General features: G+C 29.8%; 3 protein-coding genes and 1 non-coding gene across 5 annotated transcripts in view; 3 read left to right on the top strand and 1 right to left on the bottom strand.

Annotated features, from left to right (window-relative positions):
• LOC113799519 (uncharacterized) overlaps positions 1 to 6,787 on the top strand; it is a 50,458-nt gene extending 43,671 nt beyond the window's left edge. For both annotated transcript variants that reach the window (XM_075824922.1, XM_075824921.1), the window contains exons 4-10: positions 1,469 to 1,657; positions 2,709 to 2,824; positions 3,689 to 4,108; positions 4,170 to 4,451; positions 4,573 to 4,859; positions 4,922 to 5,939; positions 6,002 to 6,787. In XM_075824922.1, the coding sequence (XP_075681037.1) occupies positions 1,469 to 1,657; positions 2,709 to 2,824; positions 3,689 to 4,108; positions 4,170 to 4,451; positions 4,573 to 4,859; positions 4,922 to 5,939; positions 6,002 to 6,682 (2,993 nt within the window). In that variant the 3' untranslated portion in view covers positions 6,683 to 6,787. The remainder of the gene's footprint in view (positions 1 to 1,468; positions 1,658 to 2,708; positions 2,825 to 3,688; positions 4,109 to 4,169; positions 4,452 to 4,572; positions 4,860 to 4,921; positions 5,940 to 6,001) is intronic.
• Positions 6,788 to 7,006: 219 nt separating this feature from the next.
• Positions 7,007 to 8,439, top strand: Surf4 (Surfeit locus protein 4). Its single transcript, XM_027338010.2, has 2 exons — positions 7,007 to 7,293; positions 7,347 to 8,439. The coding sequence occupies exons 1-2, from the start codon at positions 7,225 to 7,227 to the stop codon at positions 8,106 to 8,108; spliced, it is 831 nt and encodes a 276-aa protein (XP_027193811.1). The 5' UTR covers positions 7,007 to 7,224; the 3' UTR covers positions 8,109 to 8,439.
• A 286-nt stretch (positions 8,440 to 8,725) lies between these two features.
• On the top strand, positions 8,726 to 8,831 carry LOC113792399 (U6 spliceosomal RNA). The gene has a single exon (XR_003474799.1). It is a non-coding gene; the product is annotated as a U6 spliceosomal RNA (small nuclear RNA).
• A 245-nt stretch (positions 8,832 to 9,076) lies between these two features.
• Positions 9,077 to 12,651, bottom strand: LOC113796462 (uncharacterized). Its single transcript, XM_075824613.1, has 2 exons — positions 9,202 to 12,651; positions 9,077 to 9,143 (listed from the first exon to the last, which is right to left on the bottom strand). Exons 1-2 carry the CDS (start codon positions 12,584 to 12,586, stop codon positions 9,094 to 9,096), a joined length of 3,435 nt encoding a protein of 1,144 aa, XP_075680728.1. The 5' UTR covers positions 12,587 to 12,651; the 3' UTR covers positions 9,077 to 9,093.
• Between the last annotated feature and the right edge of the window lie 132 nt (positions 12,652 to 12,783).

The following is a 12,783-nucleotide window of genomic DNA, read 5'->3' as shown; positions in this document are numbered from 1 at the left end:
AATAAGAGAAAACAGAACAAAAGCAACCAATCAAAACTGATGATGATGATGGTCGATTCTTATTGTTAACTCAAATGATTCTGAACAAATGATGATGATCCTAATTCATCATCATCATCAACATTAAAAATTTGAACAAACAATTTTGGTTCTGGATATAAATATAAAGGCCATAATTTTTTTTCTTGGCTATAGAAATAATAATCATTATCATTATTCGTTTTGAACAAAATGGGCAAAAAAGTTATTAAATTTGACCAAAGATTAGTGAATTAAAAATCCTTTCAAATTGAACAATTTCTTATTCATTATTTCAATGTAAAGAAATGAATCAGTTTCTAAATTCCTATCAAATTTCTTTCACTATTTATAGTAATAATTTTTATTTTGATACTGATTTCATACAGACACACACACACACATACGATTCTGTAAATGAATTCAAACAAAGTTTTCTTTAACGAAAATAGCAAAAAAAAGTTTCAAATTTCAAATTTCTATTTTCACTTTTGTTCTTTTTTCCAATATTATTATTATTATTAGAATTGGTCACAATAAATGTGTAATGATCTTGTTCTAGTCGAATGAATCACGTCAAAATTCGATTCAAACATTTTGATTCGATTATTTGAATCTCGAATTCGTGAATTGAAGATATCACTATAGTCAGAGATAAAAGTCAACCGAACAAGAATGAAAACCAGAATGGTAAGATATATCTAGGGCAAGTAGCAATGAAATTTCAAAAAGATTAAAGAAAAGTTTTTTTACTATTCAATTCAATTGGTAAGCTCAAGATGATTTTAAAGGTGTCGGTTGCATTGTAATTTACAATTATAATCATATACAAAATATACAGCAATTGAACTTTTTTTGTGATTCAATCTACATACACCATATACAATTAATCTAAACTGTAGCCAATGTTAGAAACAATTTCTATCAATTCTTCATCATAATTTGTTCATTATTGAAAAATCAATAAAACAATTAATGTTTTTTTGAGTGGCCGTAAAATATTATTTGATTATATTCTGAATGCGCATGTTCAAATCGAAATCAAAAAGAAAAATTTCTATGAGTGTTTGAAGAATAATGAATTCGGTTTCTTTCCCCAGATACAGTCATCCTTTGCTATATCAATACTGTTTGATATTTATTGAAATTATTTTACAGTGTTATACGAAAAACTACTATAAACATGAAAAAAAATTAACAATGAAAATAAATCCTTAAAACAATCATACATTCAAATATTGACAGAATTTTTCTTTTGTAGCTGATGATTATGATTCTGTTTTTTGTTTAATTAGTTTGTTTTTTGGATTTAAAGTATTTTATTTTGACAATCTATCAGTATCTAATAATGATATAAATTTATTAAAATTCATTGTCTTTGTATTTAATAGTGGTCAAATTCTTTGGTTACATTTTTCATCATAATTTTGTTTCTATTATTTATGTACAGGATTTCTTCCCGCTTTCACTGATGGTACTATTCGTGGAAATTATGGCCTGATGGATCAAGTAGCTGCATTACATTGGATACAGGAAAATATTGGTGAATTTGGTGGCCAACCATCTAATGTAACATTGATTGGACATGGTCATGGTGGTGCATTTGCTCATCTATTGATGTTATCACCAATGGCAAAAGGTAGGTCCAAATTACCCAAAAATGTTTTCTCAAATCACATCTCATCCAATTAGTCAATATACAAAACAAAAATAAATGTATTTTTAAATTTTTGTTTTTTCACTTTTAATAATGTTTGTAATGATGTCTAATGATGAAAATAAAAAATTCAATGATAATACTATTCAGATTGTTTGCGACAAAAGCGAAACATAAATAGAAAAAAGAAAAGAATAAAGTTTTTCTGCACTTTTTGTGTATAGAAATTAAATAAATTCTTATACAATGAATCAAAAGTTGAATCATGATTCATAATTCAATTGAATTCAATTCAATTCAATACAAAAAAATTATTCGCAATTGCAATTGCAAATTCCTGGTAGATTGTACTCTATAGCCTAACATCGTTACACATATATCTGGTTCATCATCATAAAGAATTTCAAAGAATTTTCTTTTCTCTTTTATTCTGTTGAAAGTCTTTAATACCAGAATAAAGTGAATATGAAATCAATGGCTTTTTATCTTATTTTTACGCTTTGATAAGTTCTTTTTTTTCTACTTTCTATTTTGTTTTGTACACGATTGCAATTCTTCTATTTACCACAAATTTTGTTGTTGTTGTTCATCACGCGCCTAAATTATCAAATAACATCAAAAAAATATTTCAATAGAATAAATTTTTGTTTTCTTTTCAATGAAGAGAAAATAAAAATTTCGATATTTTTTTGAATTGTCCTTTAGTTTTCGGTAAATTAAGATCTGTATATACACACACACACACACTATGGATATTTTCGTATATCGATAGATTGTATCAAATTTAAGGAAATGAATTATTTTTACTAAAAATAGAAAAAATTTGGTATCATAAACGGGTATAGTTTTGTTTGTTTGTTTACTCTGAAATCGATTGAAATTTCTATTCAGTTTTTTATTTATTTTTCTTCTGAATTCAAAAATTCATAACTGAATTTATTTGAAAGATTATCATATGATTAGAAAAAAAATTTCTTTTCTTTTGAATTTTGATTTTTTTCTTTTTTGTTTGTTTCATTCAACAAAATCGCAGGTTTATTCAACCGAGTGATATTGATGAGCGGTTCAGCATTGAGTCCATGGGCAATAGCACGAGATCCCGAACATTATGCTCGTGAATTGGGTCGCAAACTAAACTGTACCGATTTGGTAAGTGAAATTTTTTTCTATTAGATAGATAGCCATTTTTTGATTCGTTTACAATGTTTTGATTAGCGATATGGAACAAATGTTTTCTTTTTCTATTTGTATGAACAATTTTTTTTGCTGATTGTCTGCTTATTCCAAACAGCAGGATGCTAAATCTCTATATTTGAAAGTCTTAGTTTCCTGTTGATTTTTCAATAACCACAAAAAAATCAATAGCAAAAAATTCTTTGAAATTTATTCGATATTGGTCAATTAATAAAATCAGTATCGATAATAAATTTAGACATTTTTGTTTCTGACATTAAAGATTTTTGTTTTTGTTTTGGTCTTGTTATAATTATCTCTTCATCATCGATTCGTGTAATAATCAGTGTTTTTTCCAAATATTTATTAGGATCGGTCATATTTCTATTTATTGATGTTGTTGATTTTTGTCTACTATAGTTTGATGACCAATTTAGCCATCAATCGTAAGTAGACAATTTCTGTTTTTGAGAGCTTATTATTTTCCATATGATGATTTTGAAAAAAAACAGTAATTTTATTGAAGATGATAACTTTTTATTTTATTTTTTTTCATCCGAGGAATTTTGTATTTGAAAAAAAAGGAAAAAGGAATTCATGAATTTCATATGAATTGTATTGAATGGTCATAAATTAGATGATCAATCAAATACACACAATTTATTTTTGGTCTGAGGTTTTATGATTATTAATCGAAATCTAATATTAATAATAATTGACCGATGTGAACTGAATTTAGTAGTTATGTGAATGTACATCTAAGTTATTTATCGAATAATATTAATTTTTTTCTTTGATCATTTTTTTTTATTTTGGTCATTTATGTTTAATGATGTGTAGGATACGATGATCGATTGTCTACGTACAAAAAAAATTAGTCATTTAATTGCTCAATATGAAAATATTTCACCCGAATATTTAACCGCATTCGGTCCAATAATCGATTCGATTGTTGTGCCTTTTGATCCGGTTCATATCTATCATTATCATCAACATCATAATGATCAACTTTATCATTCATCATCGCCCTCATCATCTTCATCATCATCATCATTGGAACGAGCTACAAATTCTAATAAAGAACGTACACATTTTGATCCATTAGCATTGGCCCGATCATATGACCTAATGATTGGTGTTACTGATGTCGATTCACCATGTTTATTTTCCGATCATGAATCTATCTATGGCGTTGAACCAGATCGCCGTGATCGTATACTTCGTACACTTGTACGTAATCTTTATGATTATCATCAACAAGTAAGTTATTTTTTCACTCAGTAATAGAAAAAAATTTGATAACCATTTTTTAAAAATTCAGGCTATATTTTTAATTTTATACAATGAATATTCATCATGGAATGCTGCCACAACTCCTATATCATATTCATCATCATCATCATCAACTTTATCGAATTTAAAAACAACTAAACGATCATTCGATATACTTGATTCGGCTAAATCCATACTGAGCGATGCATTAGTATTTGCTCCATTGGTTCGTACGGCTGATTTACACTCGAATGAATCATGGTCTTCAACATCATCATCACAAAAATCACCTTTTGGTGGTCGTTTATTTTTTTACTATTTTGATACAAATGTAATAAAATAAAATGAAATTTAAATTAATAACAATAAGTTTACCTGTTTTTATTTTGTTTTTTTTCTCGGCTCTATGAACAAATCAAATCAAAATGTTGGACATGAAAAAATAACAACAGCAAGTGAGCCAAGAATCATTGTTCAATGAAAATCGTATTTCGTCGATATCATCATCGTCATCTCCTTTTTCTCAGTCGACCGATCAATTACATTTGTCATCATCGAAACGAATTGTCTGTTCTATTGGACATGATTTAGCCTTTTTATTTGGAGATCCGATTGCTCAACTACAATTCGGCCTCAATAATCAAGTTGGTCCATTCTATTATCCGGTCAATTTGACACAAACACATCAAATTGTATCAGAATTATTCATACAATATATTGTCAACTTTGCTCGTTATGGGTTTGTATTATGGGATTTTTTCCATTAACTTTTTGATTTAATTATTTCGATTTTGTGTTCAGGGAACCGAATACGCGACCATCACATTTTACAATGACATCATCTTCATCATCCTCTAGTCGACAACAATCAAAAATCAAAACTGCACTTACTCATCGACATTTTTGGCCTCGATATGATCTGGAACAGAAAAATTATCTATTATTAGGATCAACTGGTCCAAAACCAATGGATCATCGTCAAAATCATCGTCTTTCTTTATGGCTTAATCTTATACCACGATTGTTGATTGATGATCAAGATTTTTATCAGACGAATTTTGGTGCCAATCTCACGAATAATAATGAATCATTCGATCCAAACAATCCCCGTAATAACATTATGAGAACATCGTATAAATTGCCATCACGATTTTCGTATTATTCGCGAAATTTTCCCAATCATTATTATCGTCCAAATAATTCTTACCCAGGAAATGATCGTGTTATTAGTGAAACTTCCAAACATGTAGCCGGATCAATGGCTATGGCATCCGAACCATATTCTAGTCAACAACAACAACATGAAAAACAATTGTATCGACAACATCATCTTCTTGTTGATTACGATAATCCCAAATCCTATGATGGTATTGTTCGATCATTTTCAAATGATACAAACACCTTGAATAAAAATAATAACAATAATACGGATTCACTTAAATCAAACAATTCTCACAATTCATCAATTCTAGAGAATCATTCAGCTGTAACAGCAAATCTTTCATCAACATCCTCAATCAATCATAATTGGTATAATGTTACACATCATCCAATAAATTCAACGGAAATGCATGGTAGTGATGGAAATCGTTTGTTGCATACACGCTATGATGATTCTGGCATGGGAATCGGTCATCCAATGTATTATGGACCAGTCCCGGATGGTTCGGTATCCTGGTGGCTAATTATGATAGGCACTGCTTGCGCCATATTATTCTTTATTAATGTCATATTTTTTATCGCACTTTTTTATCAATTAAAAAAGAATCGTAAAGTACAGAAAAATCCAAAATCAAATAACGAAAATAAAAACGTTGAGGTATTGATTTGATCATTTATTGAAATATAATTAATTCATCTTTTTTTTCTAATTGTTTATAGATAAATAATATACAATCAAAATGCAACTTGTCTGGTGATCAATCACCCTACTTATCGACAATGTTTGGCAATAAATGTGGAAATGAATATCGTGAATCAACTCGAGCCGATCAAAATTTAGATGATAATCTTATGATACTACATACGACAAGCAATAATAATAATACTTTTAATCGTAAGAAATCAAATAATATGAATGATTTCTCATACAGCATGTATCCGACACCTGGTGATCATAGACAGCCAATAAGCTTTGAATTAACTCCTTCGGATATAACAACAGCCACTACAACAACATCAACGAATACAATCGGTAAACGTACAAAAACATTATCGTTTGCACATCAAGGACCTGTTACATCCGGATTAAATGATCATCATACGACAATTCTTTTGAATCATAATTCAGACAATATAGATGGAGGTACGGTTGCTACCGGAAATTATGTGCCTTTTTTAACTGCAACCAATACGAATCCAACAACATTATCATCAACTCATCCACAACAAGCCACTTATTATTGCCTTCAAGTTAATGCAACAAATCATTCGAATTCTGGAAATGATGGCAGTGATTATGGCGATCAAATGATTGATGATGGCACCACAAATACAATTGAAATGCAATCCCAGCAGCCATCATCGACATCAAATACTGGATACCATGAAATGTCTTTGTAAAAATCATTATTTAGTTTTAAAAAGTTTTTTACCTGTAATTGTTAAAGTTTTATTCCGAATTTTTTAAAAAAATTGAATAAAAATCCATTTTCAATTGTTTAAAGAGATGACAAATTATTCCTTGTTATGAAATGTAACAAAATAGAGAAAATTTAAATATCAATCAGATGCTCTTGAATCGAGTTTGATGATATTTTCAATTTAGAGGTTATTATTCAAATGAAATTATTATTTTCAAATTTTTTTTAAATTTCGTGTTACGTCGTTGATGAACAGCATGTAAAATTGAGTTTAAAATATATACATGCACCTGTTATGGTACAATACAACGTACATTGCTGTGCTTACGTGTTCAATAATAAAAAAAATTGTTTTTTTCAATTTTTTATTGATTTGATCGATGCTGGTCTTCATATTTTGTTGATGATTTGTAACTTTATTGAATAAAAAGATCAAGGAAATTGACAGCCAATATTCATAAAATATTGGATATTTCACTCTATTCTATTCGAAAAAAATTTATTCCTGTGATTCCTGTAATAATGAACAATTTCATACAACCGAATCGTAAACAAGAATTCTTTTCCAAAGCCGAAGATTTTGCGGATGAGGTAATAATGTTCTTTTAAAAAGACAATATTCATTTTTTGATTTCATTTTTTAGTTTCTTCGTCGCTCAAAAACGATATTACCGACCGTCGCTCGTGCATGTCTTGTGTCAACATTCATCGAGGATGGTTTTCGTATGTGGGTTCAATGGTCAGAACAACGTGATTACATGAATGCACAATGGCATTGTGGTTATTTTCTTGCAACATTATTTGTCATAATCAATATGTTAGGTCAACTAGCCGGATCAGGCTTGGTGTTGACCCGATTCTATGTTCAAGCAGCTTGTTCCACATTGTTCGGAATTGTTGTTTTACAAACATTCGCATATTCAATACTATGGGATCTTAAGTTTTTGATGCGTAATATGTCATTATGTGGTGCTTTACTTTTATTATTGGCAGAATCACGTGCCGAAGGACGATCAATGTTTGCCGGTGTACCATCGTTAGGTGAAAATAAACCAAAAACTTATATGCAATTATTGGGACGAATTTTGGTCGTTTTCATGTTCGTCACCGTCTTACATTTTGATATGCATCCATTAATTGTTTTACAGAATATCATTGCAATTATTTTAATGGGAGCAGTGACGGTTGGTTTTAAAACAAAACTTAGTTCACTTATACTTGTATTGTGGCTAACAGTTTTAAATTTTTATTCAAATGCATTTTGGACCATCGAATCATATAGACCCATGCATGATTTTCTCAAATATGATTTTTTTCAAACCTTATCAGTAATTGGTGGCCTACTGATGATTGTTTTACTTGGTCCTGGAGGTATTTCTATTGATAATCATAAAAAAGATTGGTAATATACCGTGCCAATAATAAAAATGTCAATCAAGTTTTTTCCCTAAACAAAAATTATTGGACATAAACCGATTGAATAAAACCAAATATTGAAAATAGAATGTACCCATTTCTTTAATCGTTATTCGGTCTTTGATGACAATCAATACCACCATTATGATAAAAATCGATAACTATCTTTATCATTAAACAATTCCGACAACACCAAGGATTTTGGAATGAATGGATATGTTGTGTATATGTGTGCAAACATCTTATATTTTTGTAATTTATTTCATTTTTCTATTATTGAGGATTTTAAAAAAATAAATAAAATGAATTTCAAATTAGTAATTGTTCTCAGCTATAGATGGCGCCGTTGAATTCGGATTATGTTTGATTTTAAAAGTTTTTCTTATCTTTTTATCTAATCACTCATTGAAGATTGATAAATTTTTTTCAATCATTAATTCATCTGAATACACAAAAAATAAATTTTTGTATGAAATTATATGATTTTTGATAGCTAATTCGAAATATAAAAGTTTTTTTCTCGTCAATGGCCCTATTAAAAACTGTAACAAATGTCAACATTAGTTTTTGCTTATTATAAATAGCGAGCCTTGCATGCATTTATGTTGTCCGGTGTCGGCCGGACATATACTAAAATTGGAACGATACAGAGAAGATTAGCATGGCCCCTGCGCAAGGATGACACGCAAAATCGTGAAGCGTTCCAAATTTTTTTGGCATTTTAATTCAAATTTTGTTTCCAATTCTAAACAATAGATGTCGTAGAAATTCAAATTCAATTTTACAATTGTGAATAATTTTTTTCTTTCGTTGTCTGTAAACTTCATCAATCAAATGTGCAACTAAGCGAAATGGAAATTATTCAAACCGGAAAAAAGGCCGACAATTTAACTATGAGAACAATATAGCAACAGCTCATGACAGAAAACATAACGTCATTTGTATACTCAAGGAGATATGCAATAATAATAACTTTTATTTTATTTTATATCTCTTATTTACAAAAAGGTCTGGGTCAATGTAATCTGGAAATTTAGCATTTATTACAAAAGATAAATAAACAAATAAAAAATCAATATTCACCTGGTTCTTCTTCCAAACCAGGGAGTCCTTCATCTACATCCCAGAGAGTACCTCTTACTCCCCGATCCTTACATACAATCTCGAATGTAGATTTCAAAGAACTATATTGAATAAATGCCATAATTTTTTTGTTAATGCCCAACATTTGCATATATTTATTATTGTATTTAGTCACTAAGCCATCCCATGATAGCACTACCGGAATGTTGCTTGTCGTGAATGTAGGATACATGACTTTAAGAGAATTTGCCAATAGATCATACTTATGATGTTTCGTGATTTCGGTTGTGGAAATTATATTTTTGTTTGTAATTCCTATTTCAATGATATCAATATTGCGATTGTTGTTATCTTGAACATAAATGTCTGGTTTGTTTTCCGTAATTGTTTGATTGTGGGTATAGATTGGTGTATCAGATTTAATTATTATGGACCCATCTTTGTTGCACATCGATTTTTCGGTTTTGTGGAGACCAATTTTATTATTTTTAGTGAAACCAAATTTCTTCATAATATGCAAATGGCAACACTTTAAAACTCTATCATGGCGACTGGTGTATTCAAACTTAACATATTTACCGCAATGTGTGGCTATATGGTCGACTGTTTTCTTGACTTTGTTACATGTTTCACATCTGCGTTGATCATAAAACAAGTTACGATCCTGAAGAGCGCATAATGCACCTTCTTCACGTGCCGAAATATTTCCATGTGATAGCCAAATAGAAGATTGTCTAATATCAATATGGTGGTCGTCATCAGAGAAAAGAATACCGTGAAGTTTTTTTTCTTTAATTTTTTCTAATCTCATCATGTACTGTTCCATCTGGATATCTTTGAAATCAAAATTTAGATCGTTGAATTTATATTTTGCTTGAATATATTCGCGAATGTAACCCAATGGTGCGATATTAGTTCTTTCATTTTCAACAACTACTCTGGTCTCCGGTCTACTCTCGAGATGGTTTAGGAGCTTGAACATCATTAATTCGGCATGCTCTTCGACATTGATTAGTCCCCGTCCCAATTCGTTGCGTTTTAGATATAATCGATCATTATTTGCTGATTTCCAAATTATCTTGTATTTATTCAAAATTTGACGTATTTCCTTATCGATGTCTTTAAATTCTTCAGGGGAAAAATCAACGACACCTACATAATAATTGATAGAAGAAATAGCGTATTCATTGATTGCTCTAAACATATTGACACCATTTAGACGAGTTTGGCATAATTCTTCTATTCTTTTCTTAATTTTGTCTTTAAGAATAAATTTATTTTGTTCGACTATTTGGCTTTCAGAATTTTCAACAATTCCAAGATATTTATAAGTATTGGTTTCATTTAGGAAACCGCCAACAACCCGATCCGATGTTACATTTGTATTAGATTTGTCTTGATTTATTTTTAGGCCCATAGTTAATAAAGATTGATTAGTTAATTCGCACATTGATTCCAATGTATTTGTGTCGAATGCGATTAATTTGATGTCGTCAATGAAACATAGATGATTGCGTTCCAATAAGGAATCTTCATCACATGGTACTTTTTCAAATGTATTATTTAGAAGACGACTTAGTGGCTCAAGAGCAAATACAAATAATTTCGGTGATAATGAATCACCTTGCATGATACCATTACCGATTTTTACTGTACCAATATCATTGTTCAAGCATCTTAGGCTAACTTGTTGCATTTCCAGCATTCTTTTTATAAATGAGGCCATGAAGTCAGGTAATTCCAACTTTTCAATACATTTCATAAGGTACTTATGGTCGATTGAATCAAATGCTTTGGTTACGTCGATCCAACATGTTGAAAGATTATGGTGTGAAGTATATATGGTTTTGTTGATTAACGATTGTTCTTTTGCACCTTGGCATCTATTACGTGTTCCCATTTGATTAGATGATATGATATCATTTATCTCGCATATTTCATTAAACAACGTTGTGAAGGTTTTACTTGTTAATTTATATATGTTAGATAAACAAGTGATTGGTCGTAGATCCTTCGGTTCACTAGATATTTCTTTTTTTGGTATCAAATAAGTGATTCCTTCGTATAGTGATTCATCAATGTTTTCATTAGGATTTTTGATTGCTTCACATATCGCATTTATTAAAACATTATGCAGTGATGTTAGTTTCTTTATCCAAAAATTATAGATGAAGTCTTTACCTGGAGCTTTCCAGTTTGACAGAAATCTTATGTTGTTCTTGACTATATTAGCTATTTTTTCATTACTTGTGTCGATTTGTAAATTTATCGGTTGAATCGTATTTATCAGGTTTTCATAATTGCCCGTAGTCGAATCATGTCCGCACCATATTTCTTCCCAGTACTTTTTTGTTGAATCAAGATCGATATTTTCACTTATGGTATTTTTCACTTTACTTTCTAGGCTACGATAAAATTGCTTACGATTGAATTCAAATTGGTGGTTTTGTTTATTAAATTCAGTTCTGGATTTGTATCTTTTGATTTCTGTTTGTTTGATGGTTATTTGATCATTTAGGCGCACTTTCAAATTGGTTACTTCGACATTATCTTTGGAATGGATATGATATCTTTTACAAATTCGTATTATTTCTCTGGATGGACGTTGAGATTGATCGTAGTTATTTAGAATGTTTAAATCGTCTTGCCATTTTTTGATTTTTTCATTGAGCCTGAAACATTTTGGATTGTTTACATTCTGGTTTTTCCTTTGTTGAACGGTATTTTCATACGTAATTTGACAAGCATACAACATATTGGATATTTCACTTAAAGAGCCAGTAGGAATGTATTTCATTTTCAAGTCCGAAGAACGAATTATGATGTTTAAATAATAAATTATTTCTTTGTTTATAGATGACTTAGCCACTTTCTTTGTTCGAATTTTCGGTTCTCTATTTTTACAATAGATATCACAATTTTTTATCAACTCTTGTTTGATCAAACTGAATAATTTCTTATTGAATATCTTAGCCGGTATGTTTTCATTCTCAGACGAATCAAGAATATCAAAATTTCGGTGAATTTCGTTGTTTTGGCGTTTTCTACTCTCTTTTTTCCATATGTTTTTCACTTGAATGATATTGATTTCAGTATTGAATCGGTTGTTGACTGTATTTGTGACTTTACGCCACCATCCATTAGGCATACGTTTGTATTTTTGATATATTTTTGAGATTACAAGAAAGATCCATTCGTTTGATTCGTTTTGTTGATTAGCTAATTCCACAATCGTTTGGAATATTGCGTCGTTTACATGGTTGGTTGCTGGTTGGGAGACTTCAACCGAACGGTCATCTTCTCCAGAAACCATGTTTGCTTGGTTGGTATCATTATTAGAATCATGGTTCGGAGTATAATTTTGATTTTGATTGTTATCATCCATTTTTCCATGAAGAAAAATCACAAAAAAAAAAATTTTAAACAACAAATTGCAACCGTCACGGCCACTATTTCGACCCAAACATATCAATATACAATAATGAGATATGCAATATTAGTAATTATCATTATGACAATAATAACCAAATGGACATTATATTTGTAAATAATATTTCCAAAACATGATTTGTTTTGGAATGT

The sequence above is a fragment of the Dermatophagoides pteronyssinus genome, unplaced genomic scaffold (genome assembly GCF_027571235.1).
Source record: "Dermatophagoides pteronyssinus isolate colony J.1.1.1.1 unplaced genomic scaffold, Derpt_VIB-CSIC_2022.12 sq0002, whole genome shotgun sequence".
Classification (NCBI taxonomy): Eukaryota; Metazoa; Arthropoda; class Arachnida; order Sarcoptiformes; family Pyroglyphidae; genus Dermatophagoides; species Dermatophagoides pteronyssinus.
Note: the sequence above shows the minus strand (reverse complement) of the source record. Positions and strands in the feature narration are given on the sequence as shown.

Coding starts and splice junctions, on each gene's coding strand:
- Surf4 (XM_027338010.2), top strand. CDS start 7,225: ATGAACAATTTCATACAACCGAATCGTAAACAAGAATTCTTTTCCAAA. Junction 7,294..7,346: donor CCGAAGATTTTGCGGATGAG/GTAATAATGTTC, acceptor TTCATTTTTTAG/TTTCTTCGTCGCTCAAAAAC.
- LOC113796462 (XM_075824613.1), bottom strand. CDS start 12,586: ATGGATGATAACAATCAAAATCAAAATTATACTCCGAACCATGATTCT. Junction 9,144..9,201: donor TGGTTTGGAAGAAGAACCAG/GTGAATATTGAT, acceptor CTAAATTTCCAG/ATTACATTGACCCAGACCTT.